The sequence below is a fragment of the Asterias rubens genome, chromosome 2, assembly GCF_902459465.1.
Source record: "Asterias rubens chromosome 2, eAstRub1.3, whole genome shotgun sequence".
NCBI lineage: Eukaryota > Metazoa > Echinodermata > Asteroidea > Forcipulatida > Asteriidae > Asterias > Asterias rubens.
The window spans coordinates 2374625-2397995 of NC_047063.1; the positions used below are offsets into that span (position 1 = coordinate 2374625).

The 23371-nt window shown below is 38.0% G+C and overlaps 2 protein-coding genes across 2 annotated transcripts in view; one reads left to right on the forward strand and one right to left on the reverse strand.

Annotated features, from left to right (window-relative positions):
* LOC117303651 (adhesion G protein-coupled receptor L4-like) overlaps positions 1–10071 on the forward strand; it is a 29129-nt gene extending 19058 nt beyond the window's left edge. The window contains exons 8-18 of the mRNA XM_033787891.1: positions 1972–2066; positions 3172–3340; positions 3704–3931; positions 4659–4704; positions 5132–5229; positions 5737–5861; positions 6186–6457; positions 7247–7316; positions 7641–7824; positions 8456–8576; positions 9507–10071. Of these exons, the coding sequence (XP_033643782.1) occupies positions 1972–2066; positions 3172–3340; positions 3704–3931; positions 4659–4704; positions 5132–5229; positions 5737–5861; positions 6186–6457; positions 7247–7316; positions 7641–7824; positions 8456–8576; positions 9507–9886 (1788 nt within the window). The 3' untranslated portion in view covers positions 9887–10071. The remainder of the gene's footprint in view (positions 1–1971; positions 2067–3171; positions 3341–3703; positions 3932–4658; positions 4705–5131; positions 5230–5736; positions 5862–6185; positions 6458–7246; positions 7317–7640; positions 7825–8455; positions 8577–9506) is intronic.
* A 1448-nt stretch (positions 10072–11519) lies between these two features.
* LOC117307368 overlaps positions 11520–23371 on the reverse strand; it is a 41607-nt gene continuing 29755 nt past the window's right edge. Inside the window, exons 17-26 of the mRNA XM_033792107.1 lie at positions 23160–23233; positions 21350–21634; positions 20317–20463; positions 19484–19605; positions 17873–17947; positions 15944–16029; positions 15714–15783; positions 14847–14993; positions 13715–14007; positions 11520–13133 (exon numbers count right to left, since the gene is read on the reverse strand). Coding sequence (XP_033647998.1) covers positions 13040–13133; positions 13715–14007; positions 14847–14993; positions 15714–15783; positions 15944–16029; positions 17873–17947; positions 19484–19605; positions 20317–20463; positions 21350–21634; positions 23160–23233 — 1393 coding nt within the window. The 3' untranslated portion in view covers positions 11520–13039. The remainder of the gene's footprint in view (positions 13134–13714; positions 14008–14846; positions 14994–15713; positions 15784–15943; positions 16030–17872; positions 17948–19483; positions 19606–20316; positions 20464–21349; positions 21635–23159; positions 23234–23371) is intronic.

A 23371-nucleotide genomic window follows, 5' to 3' on the forward strand; every position in this document is an offset into this window, starting at 1 on the left:
CTATATAGTTTATTGATACTTTAAAGGCAGTGGACACTATTGGTAATTACTCGAAATAATTGTTAGCATAACACCTCACTTGGTGACGAGTAATGGGGAGAGGTTGGTAGTATAAAACATTGTGAGAAACAGCTCCCTCTGAAGTGGCGTAGTTTTCGAGAAAGAAGTAACTTTCCACGAATTTGATTTCGAGACCTCAAGATTTAGAATTTGAGGTTTTTTCTTTCATAGTTATCTCGCAACTCCGACGACCAATCGAGTTAAAATTTGCACAGGTTTGTTATTTTATGCATAAAAAATGTTGAGATACACCAAGTGAGAAGACTGATCTTTGACAATTACCAAATAGTGTCCAGTGTCTTTAAATCAAATATGTCTGTCTAAATAGTATTACAGATTACAATAGTATTATCATTCATGTCAGCTGTTTAGCTTGATCAATTTTCTGCTCACAAGAGACCTGGGCCCAATTTCATAGAGCTGCTAAGCACAAACATTTGCTTAGCATGAAATTTCTGCCTCGATAGAAACAGGATTACCAACACAATTTCCACATGATTTTCAGGATTCAGAAAACATCAGCTGAATACCAGTAACAAGCAATATGCAACAACAGGAAATGTTGTTGGTAATCCTGTTTTTATCAAGGAAGAAATTTCATGCTTAGCAAATTTGTGTGCTTAGCAGCTCTATGAAATTGGGACCAGGTTTTAACAATGCAACCACCATCTTCTTCTGTTTGTGTTTGAGTTGCACATGACATAGTTTATCGCAAGATAATTATGCATAGAATAAATCTTTAAAAATTCGGATTCAACTGGTCATCAAAGTTGCAAGAGAATAATGAAAAAAAAAACCACACACACACACACAAATCTGTGTGCTTTATGCCTTAAAACAATAATATGCCTTAAATGACCTCTCTCGCAAAAACTACAATACTTCAGAGGGAGGCGTTTCTCACTGTGTTTTATACTATCAACAGCTCTCCATATGCTCGTTACCAATTAAGTTGTTATGCTAACAATTATTTTGAGTAATTACCAACAGTGTCCGGTGCCTTATTTAGGGTCTTAATCGAAGAGAGATCACTGAAATATGTATACGTATGCAGGGCCTACTTGAGGCCCTGATATATCACGAACAGTGAATATTTTGATTTGATTGCCAGGTGAGATGCAAAACACTTGTTTTGGACTCAAGATAACATCGCCTTGTCAATCTTAAAGGAACACGTTGCCTTGGTTCGGGCGAGTTGGTCCTTGAAAAGCGTTTGGAATCGTTGGTTATAAAATGCATACGATTAGAAAGATATTTTAAAAGTCGAATACACTGATCCACACAAGTATCACTCGAAATTGCGTGGTTTTCCTTTCACCTCGTTGACAAACACGGCCGACCGTGTTACTAGTTCGTAAAGTAAAAGGAAAACCACTCAATTTTGAGGCAAATGTGTGTGGATCATTGTATTCCACTTTTAAAGGCAGTGGACACTATTGGTAATTGTCAAATGCTAGCCTTCACAGTCGTTGTATCTCAACATATGCATAAAATAACAAACCTGTGTAAATTTGAGCTCAATCGGTCATCGAACTTGCGAGATAATAATGAAAGAAAGAAAAAACACCCTTGTCAAACGAAGTTGTGTGCGTTTAGATCGTTGATTTCGAGACCTCAAGTTCTAAATCTGAGGTCTCGAAATCAAATTCGTGGAAAAATACTCTGCCTTTAAAACATCTTTCTACTATATGCATTTCATAACAAACGGTTTTCAAGCGCTTTTTATAGACCAACTCGTCCAATCCAAGGCAACGTGTTCCTTTAAGATGGAGACCAAAATACAAAACATAATTGTTATTCACTGCATATAACGTGATCAGTAACAAGATTCAACGTTCGAAAGATAACCATCTTTGACACGTTCATGTACGTGCTCGTCATGCTTTCTGCATTTCTCTTTGACTCTTATAGTTTGCCAATGACGTCATGGTGTGCATGAGTAATATATTGGAAGTCAACGAAACGATTATTCGAGACAGCTCTGTTGAGTCAGAGACCAACACAAAGTGAGTACTGTTGCACTATACCGATTCACACTTCACTTTTTGTACGACACACAACACAATTTCCACAGATTTACATTGCACTAACACGGTTTAAAGATAGTGATATTAGAAAACTTCTTTTAAGATATTGCTTGCTGACGTGCTGTGTTTTTGAGAAGTAATCAAAACATTGCACGACAACAACTTTCGTCTCGGGAGACGAAAATTAGTTTTGCAGAAATCGTTTTTACGCGGGTCTCCTGAAAACATTTCTCTGTGATTCTCACCTTAAAAAACTGATTGACTGATTGAGTTAAAATTGTATTTCATACATCTTCATTCACTGAGTAGGGATTCATGCCATGGCCAAAAACTTGATCTACACAATGTACATAACCATTTAAAAGGGGTATTTTTATGGTCGTATTTGAATTAACCGAACCCTAGTTGACACAAGTGTTGTTTTTTAAGCTGAAAAAGTCAATGCAAACTCATGTGAGCATTGCTCTAAAGCTTGTTTCAACCCCAATTAATTGTTTTGTGAACTACAAAGTACCACTGATTTCTCCAGTGGTCTAATGCTGCATTTAGATTAAAGAGGCCTTATATTGTATCTGACTCATTCACTTTAAAGGCACTGGACATTGGTAAGTTGTCAAAGACCAGTATTCTCACTTTATGTGTCCCTACATTTATGCATAGAATAACAAATCACCCTTGTGGCCAAAATGTGTGTGCTTCCAGATGCCTAAAAAAGGCTTCACGCCCGAAGTCTTTTTAATATTTGCGTGAGAAACTACCTCGTTCTGAAAGACTACGTTACTTCAGAAAGAGCCGTTTCTCACAATTTTGTTTATACTATCAACAGCTCTCCACTGCTTGTTAACATGTAGAGTTTTTATGCTCTTAATGGGAGATTTTCAGGACGCTTGGTGCCAGCAGACCTACCAGGTAAATTCCATTGTTCTCGATAATGTGCACACGCTCAGAACTTCGTAAACAATGGAAATTTACCTGGTAAGTCTGCTGCCACCTAGCGCCTTAAAGTCCATTATTTTGAGTAATTACCAAATGTCTCCAGTGCCTTTAATAATACTATGTTACTTCTCTATGATCTGGAACCCAGACTCCTGTCCGTGATAGACTCATTTGCAGAGAACACAGTCCTGAGTACGAATGACTCGAAAGCTGAACTCATAACGGACAATATTGAGATTACGATCAATGACGTACCCATGGGTCAGGCCTTGACAACGGGCTCTGATTTCCAGTCGTCACTGCCCAACTCTAGCGGGGTAAGTCATTCAACTCAGATTACCTTTAGTTCTATACTTCTATGAAAATAGCACCAACCAGTCTTCTCACTTGGTGTATCTCAACATATGCATAAAATAACAAACCTCTGAGAAAATTGAGCTCAATAGATCGTCGAAGATGTGATATAATAATGAAAGAAAAAACACCCTTGTCACACGAAGTTGTGTTCTTACTCGAAAACTACGTCACTTCAGAGGGAGCCGTTTCTCACAATGTTTTATACCATCAACCTCTCCCCATTATAAATCGTTACCAAGTAAGGTTTTATGCTAGTTACTATGTTGAGTAATTACCAAATTTAGTGTCCACTGCCTTTAAAGTATAATATCAATTCTTTCTAGGTTTATATGAAGGTTCCAGCTGAAGCTTTCCTAGAGTCCCGAACCACAGGAGACGAAATCGACTCTGTTCGAGTGAATTATGTGATCTTGTCAAATACAAAGCTCTTCATACCCACTGATGGTGAGTCGTCTGAAGTGAGTTATGGCTATGCCGTATCGGCTAACATCATCGGTAAGACAGTGACAGGTCTGAAGGAGCCAGTTACCATCAGCCTACCGATGGACAACGTAAGTATTACATGTCTTTATCAACTTATAAAGTATTATGAGTTGAATTGATATCAACAATCTAAAAGTAATCTTAAAGGCAGTGGACATAATCATTATTATCATGAAACCCCAATTGGTAACGAGGAATGGGGAGAGGTTGATAGTATAAAACATTGTCAGAACGGCTCGCTCTGAAGTGACGTAGTTTTAGAGTAGGAAGTAATTCTCCACGAATTTGATTTCGAGACATCAAGTTTAGAATTTGAGGTCTCGAAATCAAGCGTCTGAAAGCACACAACTTTTTGTGACAAGGGTGTTTTTTCGTTCATAGTTATCTCGCAACTCCGATGACCAATTGAGCTCAAATTTCCACAGGTTTGTTATTTTGTGCATATGTTGAGATACACCAAGTGAGAAGACTGGCATTTGACAACTACCAATAGTGTCCACTGTCTTTAACAAAAAACTGATATCAGAGACCAATCCAGCTCTTTTCAGAGCCAACACTCACTCAAAAGAGATGTACACATGGTTATACTCGCAAGTTTACTATTTGTTTATAGGTTCTTCCGAAAACTAAGAAAGAAACCTGCCCCTAAGGATGTACATTTATGTCACGGCACCATTTGAAAAAAAAAATGGGATTAAAATGTAATATACCCGTTTCAAAGCTACTACTGTTCTTTAAGCCTATTCTATGTAAAAGTGGAAACAATGTTCTTTTACACTTTTTACGTTTTTGCAGGATGCATTTGGAAGACATCCAAAATGTGCGTTTTGGAATGAGGAAGGTATGTAGTCTCATTTTTTTAGTATTTTACTATTATTTCATTGTGCTGATTTATGTATCCTGTATAAAGATCTTTAGATAAATAAATAAATAAATAGGTAAATAATAAATAACGTCACTATCTCATACTCGTAACGTAATGTAACGTAACGTAAAACGATAACCCGACAGCGGGCGATGCGGTTCGGTGGTTAGGAAATAATCCGTCTTGAAACCAAGATAGGTCAAATCTGAACCGGGAGTTTTTAAAGTGTACACGGTATGTAAGTTGTGCCAAGAGGTCATGAGACGAGAGTTTGCTAAGCTACTTTTATTAAAATTGGTTTTTGAGGGAGTCAGATGACCACCCTTGTATAAATTTATCTCACTTTGTTTTGTGAAAGTGTTTTTGAGAACATGTTTATACGGTTTTACCCCCTTCACTTCAGATCGGAGATGGGACACGACAGGAATGCAGCTCATCTCGACAGAAAACAACTCCGTCGTTTGTCAGTCTCGTCACCTGACGTACTTTGCAATCATCATGGTAGGGATGAGTCTCTTCCAACTCATAACAATTTCATTTACACAGTATTTTAAAAGACACCAAGAGAATACTATACTTCAAATTAATGAAATAAATACAAAGTGTCGTGCGAGGTTGACCCTCCCCCCCCCCCTGCCTCGGCCTGGTGAAAACAAAAAACTAAACGCAACTGCTACTGCTGATTTCGGTTGTTACAAACAAAAGGAAAATGTGTTTACATTCTGAAAATTGATTGTGGTTGTTCACCATAATTATCCCCGACTCACACAAGGATTAAGCCAAAATGTTCTCAAGCTTGTTATTGTGCTATGTGTTTGGTTGGTCACACAAAAAATTACACTGTCGTGCCTCTTATCTACCAACCCTTATAATACTTTCAAGGAAAATACATGTTGAGTTACCTTTTACGTCGAGGCCCCTTTTCTAGATTTGTTTTTATTATCAACTTATACGGGCACTTTAACCGAAACGTTTTAACACCTATTATTAATAATTACTATCTAAAAGGACCCTGGACTGTCGGTCAAAATGTCGCCATTTCACAGGAGAAATATGACCATCATCAGCAAGGTTGGAGTTAGCATTACTCTTATAGGACTTCTACTGACGTTCATCACTTATGTCCTCTTCAAGTAAGTTGAGTTCAATGGATACATTTCGTTAACAAGTGTTTAAGGGAACCTACAGTGTAATATCAACAATTTTGATATCGTATCTTACAGACAGATTTTTAGTTTGACAGATGTTCTAAACCGGTTTATTTTACAGGTGCATGACTGTTTTTCTTGTTGTCTATTGCGGGGAACTGTTTTGAAAGTTTTAATGTTTCAATATTTTAGTGTATGCGAGCATTTGAATTAGGCCTACCCTTTTGGGGATCTAAAAAAAGATTAATTGAATGGAATCGGATGTTAAAGTGTTCCCGCTCCATTTCTACTTCAATCTGTGTTTAACAGGCAACTGAGAGTCACGCGCTCGGGCAAGATACTGATCCACCTCTGCGCATCCCTATTCTGCCTCAACTTGGTATTCTTCATTGACAGCATACCCTCCATGACGTCATCGTATATAGTCTGCATGGGCTGCGCCATCTTGCTGCACTACTTTGTGCTGACGTCATTTGCGTGGATGGGGATGGAGGCGGTGAATATGTACAGGGCACTGGTTCAGGTATTCGTCCGAGGGAGCACCGGGTGCTTCATGACAAAATGCATCCTGCTGTCATGGGGTAAGGTCAACTTCTTGGCCCGTCGTTATAAAATAACAGTGTACTTCGGAAATGTGAATCATCCACTTATTTCATGGTGTCAGCGGTGGGGTTTCTACATTTTGAACTAAATCCATGTAGGTAAAACGACCGCAGTGTTTTAGCCAAACAATCAGAACGAAGGAACGCATTAGCTCAGAAGGATAAAAAAACACTTTCAGTAAAACCCTATCTAGACCATCACTGAAGTCTTGGCTCTGGTCTGGTACCATGTATACACAAAATCAGGACTTTACTATAATATATGTACTCAATACGAAATTTGCTATAATATTTGTAAGTACATCTAGTAAGTTTAAATATAAAAAGGTGTAAAAGGGAAGAGTTTAATTTAAAGGCAGTGGACCACTATTGGTAATTACTCAAAATAATGATTAGCATAAACCTTGCTTGAGTACGAGTAGCCTATATGGGGAGAGGTTGATAGTATAAAACATTGTGAGAAACAATTTCCTCTGAAGAGACATAGTTTTCGAGAAAGAAGTAATTGTACACGAGTTTGATTTCGAGACCTCAAGTTTAGAATTTGAGGTCTCGAAATCAAGCATCTAAAAGCCCAGAACTTCGTGTGACAAGGGTTGTTTTCTTTCATAGTGTTATATCGCAACTCCGACGGCCAATATTGAGCTCAAATGTTTACATGTTTGTTATTTTATGCATATATTGATATACACCAAGTGAGAATACTTGTCTTTGACAATATGCCTGTGTTTTGATTCCAATTACTTTTGTCCTCTTTGTATTCTACAGGCGCACCGATATGTATAGTGACTATAACAGCAGCTGCGGACATCACACATTACGGACGAGAGAGAGACTTGTAAGCGTTAAAAAACAAAATCATGACAAAATAAATATATGTGCGCAAATAAAAAATTTAAATGAATAACAACTGTAAAAATTACGTTCTTTAAAATGTATATTGGTTAAAAATTAGACCAACTAATTGAAATCAGGGGAGAAATACAATTATACTTGTATATTCATATTGGCAGTCAACTTATTTGTTATCTCTTTATTTGTCAATTGATCTATTGTGCAAGCATGTTATTGCTTTTTCCGTTTTCATTTTTTCAAATCAATAAACAGAGGCCCGATCACTACCAATATAAATAAATAATTTTATTATGTTTGCAACCTGCAGCTGTTTGGTGCTGAAGACCAATCCGTACGTGTACTACATCACGTATCTTGGGCCTTGTTGCTTGATCTTGGCGGCCAACATTGTGGTATTCGCTATGGTGATCCACGCAGTCAGTTCATGCAAAAGCAAGAGACTACGATCCGGCAGTGCTACGACTATGCCAAAAGGGGTGCGAAAGACACAGGTAAGTCTCATTGAGTTTTAGTACTCGGTGATTGGTTTAAGTGTTTTAGACAATTAAAATCTTCTAAATGGATCAGACCACGAAATCCGGGCCCAATTTCATGGCTCTCCTTACCGCCGAATTCTGTGCTTACGATCACGATTCCCCGCTTACGTGCAAGCGCTAGCCTTGTAAGCGTAGAATGCCTATGTAACGTGGAGTACGCACGCGCAGAAGCCAAAATTCGCCGCTAACCGTTTAAAGGGAAGGTATGCGTTTAGCTACTCTTTAAAATACTGGCAATACAATATTACTTGGTACAGCAGCCTTCTATAGTAGAAAAGCATTTGAGAATCAACTCACTTTGAAGTGATGAGGTTATGGAAACAGATATCAGTTTTTACAGACCACACATTTTAATCTGAGAAGCGTTACTATCAGATACGTTTCTCAGATTACATATTCCAACAACGAGATTATTCATCCTGCATTATTCATGGACAACATGAAATGAAATGTTGGCTTAAATTTATTGAAAAAGAAAGCTGTATATAAGCAGAGTGTCTCCTTTGTTTGTGTTTTTGTTGTTGAATGAAATAACACTGACTTTGTTTAAGCAATATTCTACCTCTGTGTTTGTGTTTGAGCACAGATTGGTTGCGCTCTGTCTGTGACTTTCCTTCTCGGTTTGACCTGGGTGTTTGGTTTGTTCGCTGTGGGAGAAGCTACCCTAGCATTCCAGTATATCTTCACCATACTCAACACCATGCAAGGTAACCTAATGCACTTATACAGTTGTCTCCTAATATATATATTTTTTCCCCACGCAATTAGCTTAAAACATGAGCATATTTGTGATTTAATAATTACCCGGCATTTCAGTATATCTTCACCATACTTAAGATCATGCAAGGTAACCTATGCACGTAATACAGTTTTATTCAAGCGTCTGTTGGGTACTTTTTGTACGACACCAAACGCAATGTCCACAGATTTACAATTACACTTACAAGGTTTGAAGATCTATGGTAGAAAGATTCCATCAAAACATTACTAGCTGGGGTACTTTAGTTTTTGAGAATGGGTAAACAGACTCACGAAAACAATAATCCTTTTAACACAGTGACACGAAAACTATTTTAGTGTACAACGGAGTTACGCGACTCGCATGAACACATTACTCTGTAATTTGTCAGTGTTTTTTCTCTCAAAACCTTCGACTACAGGTATATTATTTTACATACATCTTCGTTGACAGTGAGTACAGGTTCATGCCATGGCCAAAAAATTGATCTACAGAAGAAAAAAAAGTTCACAGATTTACAAATAACTTACAGGGTTTACAGATATTGGTGAAAGACTTCTCTTGAAATATTAGTCCATGAAATGCTTTACTTTTTGAAAAAAACATGAAAACAATTATCAACTCTCGATAGCGAGAATGACGGATTTATTTTAAACACATGTCATGACACGGCGAAACGTGCGGAAACCAAGGGTGGGTTTACGTTATTTTCTCCCGACTCCGATGACCGATTGAACCTAAATTTTCACAGGTTTGTTATTTTATAGTGTGGGCCTTTGGACAATACTATTTACCGAAAGTGTCCAATGGCTTTAAAACATACAAATAAGGAGTTTATATCAAAGATCAATAACTAGTTTGTAATATCATTCATTTTCACATCTCTCATGAACTGCAGGTTTCTTCATTTTCTTGTTCCGGTGCGCGCTCTACCCGGAAGCCCTGCGCTGCTGGCGCTCCCTGATCGTACACCACACACTCAACCCACGCCGTACACCAGGCAACACCGCTATGAAGAACAACACCAACTCACACAGCCAAAAGGGTACCAGTAAGTGTGCCCTATCATCCCACCCTCAGCCAATGGTACCTATCATGAATGTTGCGTATGTTCCAGACGATGTAGGTCGAAAGGGAACGCAACTCCCGACCAGTAAATCCAATAAGTATGCGATGAATTCTTATGAGAAAGAGATTACTTTATGGGGGAAAGCGATGAACGTGAGGAATGTGACCCTTAACAATATCAAGCCGAGAAATTGTAATGAAGGCTTGTAAAATAAACATTTGTAACAATACAACTTATTTGATATAGATGTACAAATAAACTAAAAACAGTCACCTATATTTAATCATATGACATTGAAGAAGTACACAATAAATTTACCTTGGCGGTAATTCAATGCTTAAAATTGGGAGGGGGGGGGGTGTAACATAACTTGTGACTATGGTTTACTTTTTTATTGGTGGAGCACTGGTATTGTAACCAGTACTCTACTTGAACGGCTGCTTTCAAAAATATTCGGTACCTTAAAGAAACCGAGGACAAGACAGACAGGGGGGGGGGGGAGGGTCCCCACAGGGAAATTCTTAAGACTGGATATGCTCCAAAAGGAAATAAGTGTGTACAGAGCATATGGGATGTCAAGTACAGTGATTTAAAGGCAGTGGGCACTATTGGTAATTACTTAAAATAATTATCAGCATAAAACCTCACTTGCTAACGATTAATGGGGAGAGGTTGATAGTATAAATCATTGTGGGAAACGGCTCCCTCTGAAGTGACGTAGTTTTCGAGAAAGAAGTAATTTTCCACGAATTTGATTTCGAGACCTCATCAAGTTTAGAATTTGAGGTCTCGAAATCAAGCATCAGAAAGCACACAACTTCGTGTGACAAGGGCGTTTTTTTCGTCATAGTTATCTCGCAACTCCGACGACCAATCAAGCTCAAATTTTCACAGGTTTGTTATTTTCTGCATATGTTGAGATACACAAAGTGAGAAGACTGGTCTTTGACAATTACCATTAGTGCCCAGTGTCTTTAATTAAAGGATATCTTCAGGGGAATGTAGAATCAAGCATGACCTCTAATGCAGACATGAAATAATGTAAAGCGGATTTTAGGTTCCTTAAAACGTGTAAATACATTGTAACAATAATGTCTTTAATTTGTAAACAAAAAATTTGCAATGCTGTAAATATAATTGATTGGCTTGAAGCAATATGCACCCGTTTCCAATGTCAGCCTTTTGCTTAATTAAAGCAAACTGTTATAAATGTGCGGTGATTTGTCGCATGTAGATGCATGCTTTATTTGTCAGTATTTCTTTGGTGCAAATAATATGTAAACAAAAAAACAATAAAAAAAAAAACCCATAATGGCATTTTTCATGTCAGTATATGTGCCTTGGTACTCAAAGCACTCTCGTATATTAATTAATATATTTAGTTACGTAGTGATATATGGTTTCAAGATGAAGTTAAAGTTTATTTATTTGACCACAGTATCAATATCAGTCAATGATATATTACTATAATCAATAGCAGGCATGTGAGTAACTATCCATGAAAAAAGGAGGAAAAGAGAAAACCGGGCAAGAAAAAAGAGGCAGAGTTAATAATCCTATACCTTTGTACACAAAAAGTGAAGTAAAAACGTGGAAAACCAAAACCCCAGAGGAGGAAATCAGCTGAAAAGAGGAAGTCTCACATGCCTGAAATAGAATAGTAGAAAGTAGATATTCATGCTAAATTTACAATGATACTACTGGAGAGCCCATTGAAAAGCAGAGCTTTTGAGCATGGGCCCCGGCAGGCCTGCTCACGGAACACAGACTACTGTGTAGTCTTTGGCAATTTTAATCTTATAGTTTACGGACTACAAAGAAAAGGAAACACGCAAAAGGAAGTCAAAAACAAAACAACAAAATAACTTCGGTCTTTATTTCTAAAGTGTAATGGCTATTTAACCGGTTTCTTAAAACACTGCACAATAAATTTGAACTGACTGCAATGCAAACAAAACATTTCTAAAACAAATCGTCGGACAAGAACGGCACACATCGTTTCGCTTAAAGCGAAGAAAAAAAGGGAGGTGTTACAAAAAAAAAAAAAAAAAAAATGAAAGAACCTGCTAAAATGAACACACGGCGACGAAAGGTTATTGCACTAAATTTCAGTAAAATCTTGCACTTCAAATTTTGTATAAACCTTTCAAGTAATACGCTGTTTTTTAGATCTTTTTTTAAAAGAAATTCAACTTGAGATGTTTATTCAGATTTGTTTAAAATAAAAAAAATAGCAAACTATAGCTTAATTATGTACAAAGACAAAAATACAAAAGCACCGTAAGAAATATGGAATGTATGGAATCATAAATAACCGAATATCAGTATTTACATGAATAAGTATTTCAAATTTGACAACAAAGCAATTGATAGAAATCAATAGACCCTTTCATTGCATGTCTGCCCAACTCACAACTCTTCATGATCACTAATTGGTCTCAGTGAGGGCACTGTTTGAGCTTGTGACGTCATATGGAAGGGGTCCATTTGGTGAAACCAGTCTTGTTACAACCAAAAATTCATTTTAATTTTAAATTAAGACCTGTTATTTTTTTCATTATACAATGAATGTTTTAAAGGGTTAACATTTCCATTCCACATTTCCACAAGCCGACTAAAAGGGCAAATAAGCAGACTTGTGATGGAAACATCAGCGAACTAGTTGCAAAAATAAATAACTTTAACTTTAACATTAAAACAAAAATAATCAAAAACTCCTCGAGTTTAATAAACTGCCGCCGAGTCGAGTAACGGAAAAAAAAACTGCGTGTAATCTGGGCAAACTTTAGTCTGCATGTCTCGCATGTGACACAAATTGGGTAGAAAACAAAACAAAGCCAGAAAAGATGCGTAGGCCTGAACAACTAAAAATGTAGCCATATTTTTTAAGTGCTGTATCAGTGTGATCAGCACACAACACAGCTGTTAAGCGCGATAACCTGAACAGCACTGCAATATCTTGTTTGAAGAAAAAATAAACTGTTTAACCTCAACTTCCATGCTTTGGCCCGAAACGCCCTGCCGGGCACTCGCGCCTCTCAGGCCCACCAGGTCCCTCGGTCAGTCTGCCTGCTTCGGCGCGAAAAAAAAGAGCCTTCTGGTGCTGCCAGTTCAGCGGGGCTGGAGCTCTGCCGAGCCCCACGAGAGTCCCTCTAATTACGTTTTTAGCCCGAGGACCCTTTGGTACTTTCGGTGTATCTTTGAGAAACACATTGTGTTTTTTTAACTTTGATAGTTACATGCTTTGTCAGTGATTTGCTCAGCAAACTATGTAATTTGCTTCTCAACACCTTCTTTTTTTTTTGCTTGCTGACGTGATGAATTTGGACCCAGATGGCCGTTTGAGCTTTTGGCGGTTTGAGCTATGGCATTGACATCGATAGTCCAAGATCTTTCATTCTGCCTCCTTGCTTTGCACTTATTGGAGCTGAGGTTTTCTTACCTATGCTGGGTAATCTGAAGAAAAAAGAAGAATTACCATTGGTTACTTTTATCTTGACTGATTTGGGGGTTTTGAACAAAGAATTATTTTATTTTATCTGTATTTTATCTGGCATAGCATTTTATAGCTTTTTATTATTTTTATATAGCTTAAGCTCAGACTTGTTACTATCCACAAAATGCTAAAGCACTAGCAAGATGTTTATGCACAAAATACACCAGACACTCTGGCTTATTTTGTTTCCGAGAGGCAAGTCAAAATACCGTAGTTTAAACTCTTACAAATAAACAGTGTCATAAGTGATACATCCCAACACAATCTGTGACAGTATTGATAATAAATATAGCTTAAATTAATAGCTAGAAAAATCAAATTTGACAGGTTACCGACGAGGAACGGATTTCTTTTTATTCGGCAAGTAATACAATGCCGACCAAGAACAATAAGTGTATTATCTGTACATAATTGTTTTCATTGTAATGTGTAATAAACAAGTGCTATTACAAAACAGTGTGGTCAATAGTCAGTTAGTTTGTGTTTTGTTTTCCTTTTCTTTGGTAACATGGACGTGACACCAACCCAAAGTCCAACCTACCGTCCGCTCTTTCCTCCGACCACCATGTCTTCCAGTAAATCCCCCCGTTCGATGAACTCCCTCGTCGCCCCGTCCTCGGGACTCCGCGGCGGTATCCCCGACGGGAAGATCTCTTTCGGGACGCCCAGATACCCTCTCTGCAGTGGGAGGCCCATCGGGTTCATATCCCGTTGCACCTCGCCGTAATCTAACCTCGTGGTGAACTTCTCGTGTCGATCGAGAGGATTGTCGATGATGTTCTCGTGCATGGAGAGGAAGAGTGGGATGTAGGCCATGTAGTCGAAGAAGGAGATCTAGAAATAAAGATTGAAATTTGCATCGGGGTTAAATAATACTAATTTTGGTTTCACTCCGAGGTGTGTTAGCACTGTATACTCGGTACTTTCGTGAGTTCTATGGAAACAATCACATACATATTACTCGGGTAGGATTCGAACCCATGACCTTTGCTATTTGTCTAACCAAATAGATACAATGGATCTAGAGATACAGAAATAGCTACAACTACATAAATCAATCAAATTAAACGGTGGTAAACATTAAAGGGTCTATGAAACTTTTGTAGGACGAAAAACACAATGTCCACAGACTTACACTAAACTTACACAGTTTGAAGATAATGATAGTAGAAAGCTTCCCTGAAAATATTACGTGATGAGGTGCTGTAGTTTTTGGGAAATGAGTAAAACAATGTCATGGAAATAATTTTCGTCTCATGAGAGGAAAATTATTTTAATTATTTACAAACGTATTTTCATGACATTGTTTTCCTCATTTCTCAAAAACTACAGCGCCTCAGTAAGTAAGATTTGAAAGGAAGCTTTCCACTATCATTATCTTCAAACCCTGTAAGTTTAATGTAAATCTATGGACATTTTGAAAAAGTACCCAAATCCTTTAAGTTTTCGCCATGTTCAAAAACGGCTGTCTCCAAGGCCTTCAGGATAAAATTTACTTTTAGGGCAAAGACCGACTGTCAATGAATTGCTTGTGGCTTCAGCCTTCATAAACTAGTTTCTCTAACTAAAATAATGTAACAAGTAACCCTTATTTATATCTCTGGTGTCTCAGCCTCCTTGAAAGACAAGAAACTATACCCAAAGTTATTTTTGACTGCAATACCCATCCTCACCTCTCCATATTCGTCTGGATTCATCTTTGACATGATATACCGTTCCTGGTCTGGACTCAGTCCCCCGGCTATGAGTTCAATCTGTAGAGATTCTGACGTAATATGATTGACACTCCGTTCAGAATTCACATTGCAGTAGAAAATATTCTGCAAGAAAATAGTATGAATAAAGTTACTTGGTTTTGACTTAAAGAACAGTCGTTTCCATGTCGTGCATTTGAATCCCATGAACATTTACAAAATATCCTGGGATAAAACAAGTGAAAATACTGGTCTTTACCAATAATCAAAGGTGTCCAGTGTCTTTAAAATACATGTTACATGGTGGGGCATGCAAATCAAGATAATGATAGTATAACCCTGTCTAGTCGCAGCTTTGAAAATATATCTGATCCTGATAGTCACATTCACCAAATGATAGATTTAAAGGCAGTGGACACTATTGGTAATTACTCAAAATAATTATCAGCATAAAACCTTACTTGGTAACCAGTAATGGGGAGAGGTTGATAGTATAAAACATGGTGAGAAAAACTCCCTCTGAAGTGACGTAGTGTTCGAGAAAGAAGTATTTTTCCACGAATGTGATTCCGAGACCTCAAGTTTAGAATTTGAGGTCTCGAAATCAAGCATCTGAAAGCATGCAACTTCTTGCGACAAGGGTATGATTTTCTTATATAGTTATCTCGCAACGTGGACGACCAATTGAGCTTGAATTTTCACCGGTGTGTTATTTTATGCATATGTTGAGATACATCAAGTGAGAAGACTGGTCTTTGACAATAACCAATAGTGTCCAGTACCTTTGAGCTCCTAGAAATTAGACCTCCTGACTCACAGTGGTCATATTAGTTTGATTGTTCCTACCTTATACAGTGCCATCTTGCGTGCAATATCAAGCAAATTGGTCTTGTCAAGAATATACTTGCCAAAGGAGCTGCAAAAGAAAGCAAAATTAAAAACTTGATAAACAATGTTGAGCAAAAACATTTAATGCAAACACATTTGAACAATCAAGTTAGTTTTGTTTGTGTTAAATATTAATAGAACATTAATAAGAGCCAGTTACTGTCGCAGTTGTAGTGAAGTCTACTTACTCCATGTTACACATTCGTTCACATACTCCTGATATGACAGCAAACATTTTGAATGTTATGTCCGTGTGTTCGTCTATATTCAGAACCTATATAAAATAGAATAACGCATTAAGAACAAAACTCAAGTCAAAATTACATTTTCAAAAAGACATATTATGGGCATTCATCAGATTCAGATTTTAGGCAATGAATAATCTTTGGTCCATTTTAGTATGTTTGTTTATTTTCTAATCGATTAAATGCAAAGCATACTTTTGTGTTTCGGAACTGTTCTTTTGTTTTAATCCTATATAAACATAGATGATAACATACAATAAAACTATAACATGTGAACATTTCATTTCAAGAGGCGGTCGCATTTTTGAGATATTGCCAAAATCCGAAGAGATTGCCATGCAGGAAAAAATAAATCAATCCCTACCAGGGATACACAATCTGAGAAATATTACTGCAGCACAATTTCTCAGATTCATTTATGTGGGCATAACATGATTGTATTTTGTATATTACCTCATCACTTCGAAAAGCTGATGTAGGGTTCCAAACAAAAGTTTTTATCTTGATTATCAAGCCTTTACCTTCCCAAGAGTAACTATAAATATAAATATGAATAGTAAACATGCGGGTACAACCATGGGTAAAATCTCTTTTGAAGGAGTGGTGGCTCTGAAAAGAGCCGGTTTGGTCTCGACGTTGCGAACAGTATAGACGATGTGACCCATGTTTACATTCAAACCGCCCTCTGGTGGGAAAAACACTGTATACGTCGTGTTTCGCCGGGCAAAAAGACACGTAGTCATGGTAAGATTGCATACACTTTCTAGCTGGCTGCCAAAACACAAAGGTTTTGCCCGTCGGTATGCGCGTAAATCATGTTATGGTTTGCGTGTGAGGTCAGAGGTCACATCGTCTATACTCTGCTTGTCTTCAGGAGAAGAGTATTCTGTTCGAAACGTCGAGACCAAACAGCTCTTTTCAGAGCCACCACTACTTCAAAAGAGATTTTACTCATGGTTGTACCGGCAAGTTTACTATTCATATTTATATAGTTGCTCTTATTCTCCACACCATGCAAAGCTTCAATCACCGTTTACCTTCCTATTAAAAACATTGGACACAATGGACACTATTGGCACTTGCCAAAGACCAGTCTTCTCACTTGGTGTATCTCAACATATGCATAAAATAACAAACCTGTGAAAATTTGAGCTCAATCGGTCGTCGGAGTTGCGAGATAATAATGGGAACAAAACACCCTTGTCACACGAAGTTGTGTGCTTTCAGATGTTTGACTTTGAGACCTCAAATTCTAAATCTGAGGTCTTGAAATCGAATCCGTGGAAAATTACTTCTTTCTCGAAAACTATGTTACTTCAGAGGAGGGAGCCGTTTCTCATGCTTTATATTATCAACAGCTCCCCACTATCCATTACCAAGTAAGTTTTTATGCTAATAATTATTTTGAGTAATTACTTATAGTGTCCACAGCCTTTAAAGCCATCGGACACTTACGGTACAGAAACAAAATTAAAAGTTCACAGATTTACAAATAACTTACAGGGTTTACAGAAGGTAATGGTGAAAGATTTCTCTTGAAATATTATTCCATGAAATGCTTTACTTTTTGACAAAACATTAAAACAATATCAATTCTCAATATCGGGAATTGATGATTTATTTTAACATGTCATGACACCTAGCGAAACGTGCGGAAACAGGGTGGGTTTTCCTGTTATTTTCTCTTGACTCCAATGAACGATTGAGCCTAAATTTTCACAGGTTTGTTATGTTATATAAAATTATAAGTTGTGATACACGAAGTGTGGGCCTTGGACATTACTGTTTACCGAAAGTGCCCAATGGCTTTAATTGGCATAATTATTTTGATTCTATTTACAATGATGTATAATGTGTTGTCATTACGCTTACTCTTAGGACATATTCTAGCTGCTTAGGCTTAATGGATGAAAGACTCGGCACGCCCTCTATTGCTGACCGCATCTCCTATCAAATACAAATACCCAAAATAGAATTGAATTAGTTCATGAAACGAATTTAATCACTTAATGAAATGGAAAACAACTGTTTACAGTGGATCTAGGCATGATGTTATTGAAAAGTAGGCCTATTAATAAACATAACTGACTACAACTATTGAAAATAAAATTAATTTGATATTTATCAACCTCAGAAATTAGTACGTCGAAAAGACTGTATTGCATTTGAATATTCTATAGCTATGCCTATCATAATCGTTTGTATTTTGTAATTATCTAACTAAAACAAACCACAAATCAGTCGGAAGTTGATTTTACAATAACATATACATTAAAAGGGTTAACGAATATTATCAAAGATAAGAGGCATGTTCCTTAAAAGACAAAAGCATCAATAAACATTGTTACAACAATAAAACAATAATGGCAGTTCTGAAAAAAGGGCAAAAATAATCAAAACAATTATAAAGCACAGATAAATCAAGATGGGTTGGAATTTACTCCGACCCAAAAATAAAAGAGCAAGCACATCTTAAAACATACAATAAAGATAATTAGCATCAAACCAACACGTTTGTTACATTCTTAAACAATAAAAGGCAGTTCTGAAAAGGGCAAAGAATAATCAAGACATTTGCAATGCACAGATAAATCGAGATGGGGAGGAAACGACTTTTCCGGCCCCAAATAGAAGAGCAAGAAAAATGTTATCTCAAAACATATAATAACAATACACAACCATCAAATAAATACAATTGGTGTTTTCATAAGACAATAGAAAGGTAGACAGAAAAATCATCAAGTTATAAATGCACAAATATCAAACCCCATAAGTCAAGAACATACAAAAGTTATTTCAAAACATATCATTTTAACAATAATGCACATATGGTGAGCAAAATATATGCAGCACAAAACAAGTAAAAGGATTTGTTTGTCTCAATTATGGACGTTATTATTTTTTCATGGGGCAATGGATACAAGAAATAAACATACAGGGAGTCAAAATGAAGGCAGTCAGTTCAGATATGGTTCGCAGCGATCCCCTAAAAATGGTAATGTCACAAGGGGGCAAGTTCGAGTAGTTGTCAACCACTAATACATTCAACGATTACCTATATGGCATATATTTGCAGGCATGTGAGTAAGAGGAAAGAGAAAACCGGGCAAGAAAAAAAGAGGAAAAGATTATATTCCTATACTTTTGTACACAGAAAGTAAAGTAAAAAAGAGGAAAATCAAAACCCAAAAAGAGGAAATCAGCTGAAAAGAGGAAGTCTCACATGCCTGGATTTGTGATACCCTCGCTCGAACTTGACCTTATAGACGACCAACTTCAGTGCATGCTACCGAGCCATGTCAGTAGCACATGGGTCAATCTTCCAACAATGTCTTTGGAACTGGTTGCCCCGAGTGACATGACCCTAAGATCTTGGGTTGATACCCCAAGATCTTGGGTTGATACCCTAAGATCTTGGGTTGATACCCTAAGATCTTGGGTTGATACCCTAAGATCTTGGGTTGATACCCCTGATGTACTTACCTCAGCAGTCAAAGTACAATCATAATCCACATCCTCCACTACGAATGCTCTCCCGAGTGGATCCAACTTATACCCTTCCACTAGTCGGTAGTGGTTCAGGAAATCAATCGATTCCCACGAATCTGCAGAAGGAAAAAAACATTCCAAACAGAATTACAATCTGTGCTAAGTTTCATAAAGCCTGTAAGCAGAATATTGTTGCTAAGCAATTTTCTTTGCTGAAGCGAAAAATTTGTGGAGCACCAGTTGCATGAGAGACTACAAATAAAGAGTAAATTTGTGGGTATCTCTGTGGGGAGCATCAGGTGTAACAATGCAAATTAAATGGAATTACATCACATTGGACCAATTATAACACAGACATGAAAAGCTTAATTATGTCACAGCACGTTCATCCAATGGTATTAGTGTATGCAATGACATTGTACCCAATACGTATCGATCACCATCCATAGAGTTATATAAGAACTAGAGGGCGCACTGGTGATGCTTCTTGCACACACGCGGCGGGACTGCAAGGAGACATGCGCGTGCCTATCTGTATGCATGTTGAATATGAAACACACGCTGGAGTTTGTGTCTATTGAACGCTGCGCGATGCTGTTTTTTTTAGAAAATGGCCGCCTGCGCGCATGCCAGGTTGCGTATGAAGGCCAGTGCGCCCTCTAGTTCTTATATATAATAATAATATATACAACTCTATGTCACCATCTTTCTTTGATGGTATCCTTAGTACAATTATCCAATGAAATCATAGTGTCTGTAAGACCAGTGCCTGCATGACAGGGGACCAGTCTACTGCACAGAAAGAGACATACTGGACACCATCTTACTTTGGTGGTATCCCCTCCTAGCTTCTTCACGATCTCCTGGCCTTGGATAACTGAGCTCAGACGCCGTGTCTAAGACTCTCTTCAGATGCTCGGTGAGTACGCCTCGGTCCTTGCGGAAAGCATGTTGCACCTTGCGGACTCCTTGAACTGCCATAAAAACAATTGTGTTTCAAACAATTATCAAGGTTTCAAGGTTTATTTTGTTTCCACAGTATCATGGTTCTTAAGAAGATATTGAAGCCAAAAAGAGGGCACAAATTCATTAAGCTGCCTAAGCACGAAAATGAGCTAAGCACAAAAATTTGTGCTTACCAGGAAACGACTATCAGCAAAAATACTGCTTAAGAAACATCGCCCTGGTCACGTGAAATATCAGTTAATAAATTTTGCACTGCCACAAGCTGTCGTGAGACCGTTTTTGTAGCAGGCAAAGCCCTATACCAATTAACTTATTATAACCAACTATAATTCACAAACAAAACCAGTGCTATCATTATGACTGTCAACCTCTAGCCTAATTCTTTTGGCAATCTGAACATATTATTGACTGATAAACTATTCATTGTCTTAAAGGCAGTGGACACGATTGGTAATTGTCAAAGACTAGCCTTCACAGTTGGTGTATCTCAACATATACTTAAAATAACAAACCTGTGAAATCGAACATCGAACTTGCGAGATAATAATGAAAGAAAAAAAACCCTTGTCACATGAAGTTGTGTGCGTTTAGATGGTTGATTTCGAGACCTCAAGTTCTAAATCTGAGGTCTCAAAATCAAATTCATGGAAAATCACTTCTTTCTCGGAAACTATGGTACTTCAGAAGGAGCCGTTTCTCACGATGTTTTATACCATCAACCTCTCCCCATTACTTGTCACCAAGTAAGGTTATATGCCGATAATTATTTTGAGTAATTACCAATAGTGTCCACTGCCTTTAATGAAAAACAATGGATAGCGCTAGTCTTTCTTTATATCGTATGGAAGTCAAATAGTTGCATAATTAATGGTCTGAATATCAGCATCAGCTCACATTTGATTTTGCCTCCCTGTGTCGGACTAAGAGGCGGTTCCGGCGTCGTAGCGAACCCTGTCCACTTGCCCGCCGAGGTATCGGCAAAGGTGACCGTCTTGGGTTGGGTCACCATGTTACCGTCCGAGTCAATCTCAATGGACTCGGCATCCGAGTCGCTGTCTCGTGCCACGGTGCCGTCTTTCTTAAGTCGTATCTTCTTCTTCATATTCCACACGTCGAAGAGACTGGTCTTCGGGACTCGTATCTTGCGGCCGTCTGGGGCAGTCAGCTCAATGAAATCACCTGTTTTGGTGCAATTACAAAAGGTGCAGGTGTTCAGCATTGTTTTTCTGTATTTTTCCACTTTAATCTCAATGAATCCACATTGAGTGATGATTCTAAGGCCCTTGTCGAAACGACGGCTTCGGCTTTGGATTTGGCTCAGGCTAGCTTGGCCCCGCCGGTTGTTTTGACAATTGCGCCTGCTTTGCGTATACGCGCCAAGGGTTTCAGACGAGAGAACGGAGCCTCAAGCCGAATCCAAAGCCGTGGTTTCGAAAAGGGTCTAAATCTTATATAAGCAGGGTGCATGGAGGAGGCAGCACTGCCGTCTGGAGCGTCTCGAGGCCCCCTGGCATGCTCATAATATAAAGCCAGCTGGGCTCAAAGTCACAAAGAGCTTAAGGTTGATCTTAACTGTGTATCAACTTCTTATTTGCTAAGCAAAATGTGCCGATACAAATCACTATGGCAACGTCTTCAGATAAATCTTTCTGAAATCGAGCCCAAGGGGTCGATTTCACAAAGCAACTTTTAAGATGAGTTTTCAGTATTACCAGAGTGATTTGTACATGTAATGTGGAATCACACTTTGTTTAGCAATATCGTACTTTGCTTATTAACATTTAGGCTATAATTAAGATCAATCTCAAATGCTAAGAAAAGTGTGATGTCAAAATAAAAATCAGTTTGGTTATACAGAAAACTCATCTAAAGATGAATCTTAGTGCTAAGTGAATTTGTGTAATGAGTCTTAAAGGCAGTGGACACTATTGGTAATTACTCAAAATAATGATTAGCATAAAACCTTACTTGGTAACAAGTGATGGGGAGAGGTTGATAGCATAAAACATCGTGAGAAACGGCTCCCTTTGAGGTAATGTAGTTTTCGAGAAACAAGTAATTTTCCACGAATTTGATTTTGAGAACTTTGATTTAGAATTTGAGGTCTCGAAATCAAGCATTTGAAAGCACACAACTTTGTGTGTCAAGGGTGTTTTTTCTTCCATTATTATCTCGCAACTTCGACGACCAATTGAGGTCAAATTTTCACAGGTTTGTTATTTTATGCATATATTGAGATACACCAAGTGGGAAGACTGGTCGTTGACAATTACCAATAGTGTCTAGTGTCTTTAAGCTAAAGGGGGTATCAATGGCGAAATGAGTATGCACCAATGGTAAGGTGAACATGGGTCTAAGGGTCTATACATGGGTCTACAGACGATGTGACCTATGTTTACATTCAAACCGCCCTCTGTTGACAAAACACTAAATACGTCATGTTTCCCCGGGCACTGAGTTGCGTAGTCATAGTAAGATTGCGTACACTTTCTAGCTGGCTGCCAAAACACAAAGGTTTTGCCCGGCGGTATGCGCGCCAACCATGTTATGGTTTCCGTGTGACGTCAGAGGTCACATCGTCTATAGGAAGAAAACAAGTATTCAATTTAATTAAACGACCATGCCCCGTCAAAAATGGCTAGTGAAACTTACAATGTGACCTTCATGCTAACAATTTCTGCAAATAGTTTGCTACAATGCTTACCATCTTCTTGACCTGCCTTTCCTTTCTTCCCTTTCTTCTTTTTCCCGTCTTTGGTCTTCTGATTTTTCCAGTCACTGACAGATACAAAAAACAATACAATAATAATAACAACCAATTCTCATATTGACTCCTTGCACGCGCATCACACGCGTCCACCAATGCCACGCTCACCATGTTGGTGGGCAGTTAGGTTTACGTGTATTAACGCCGCG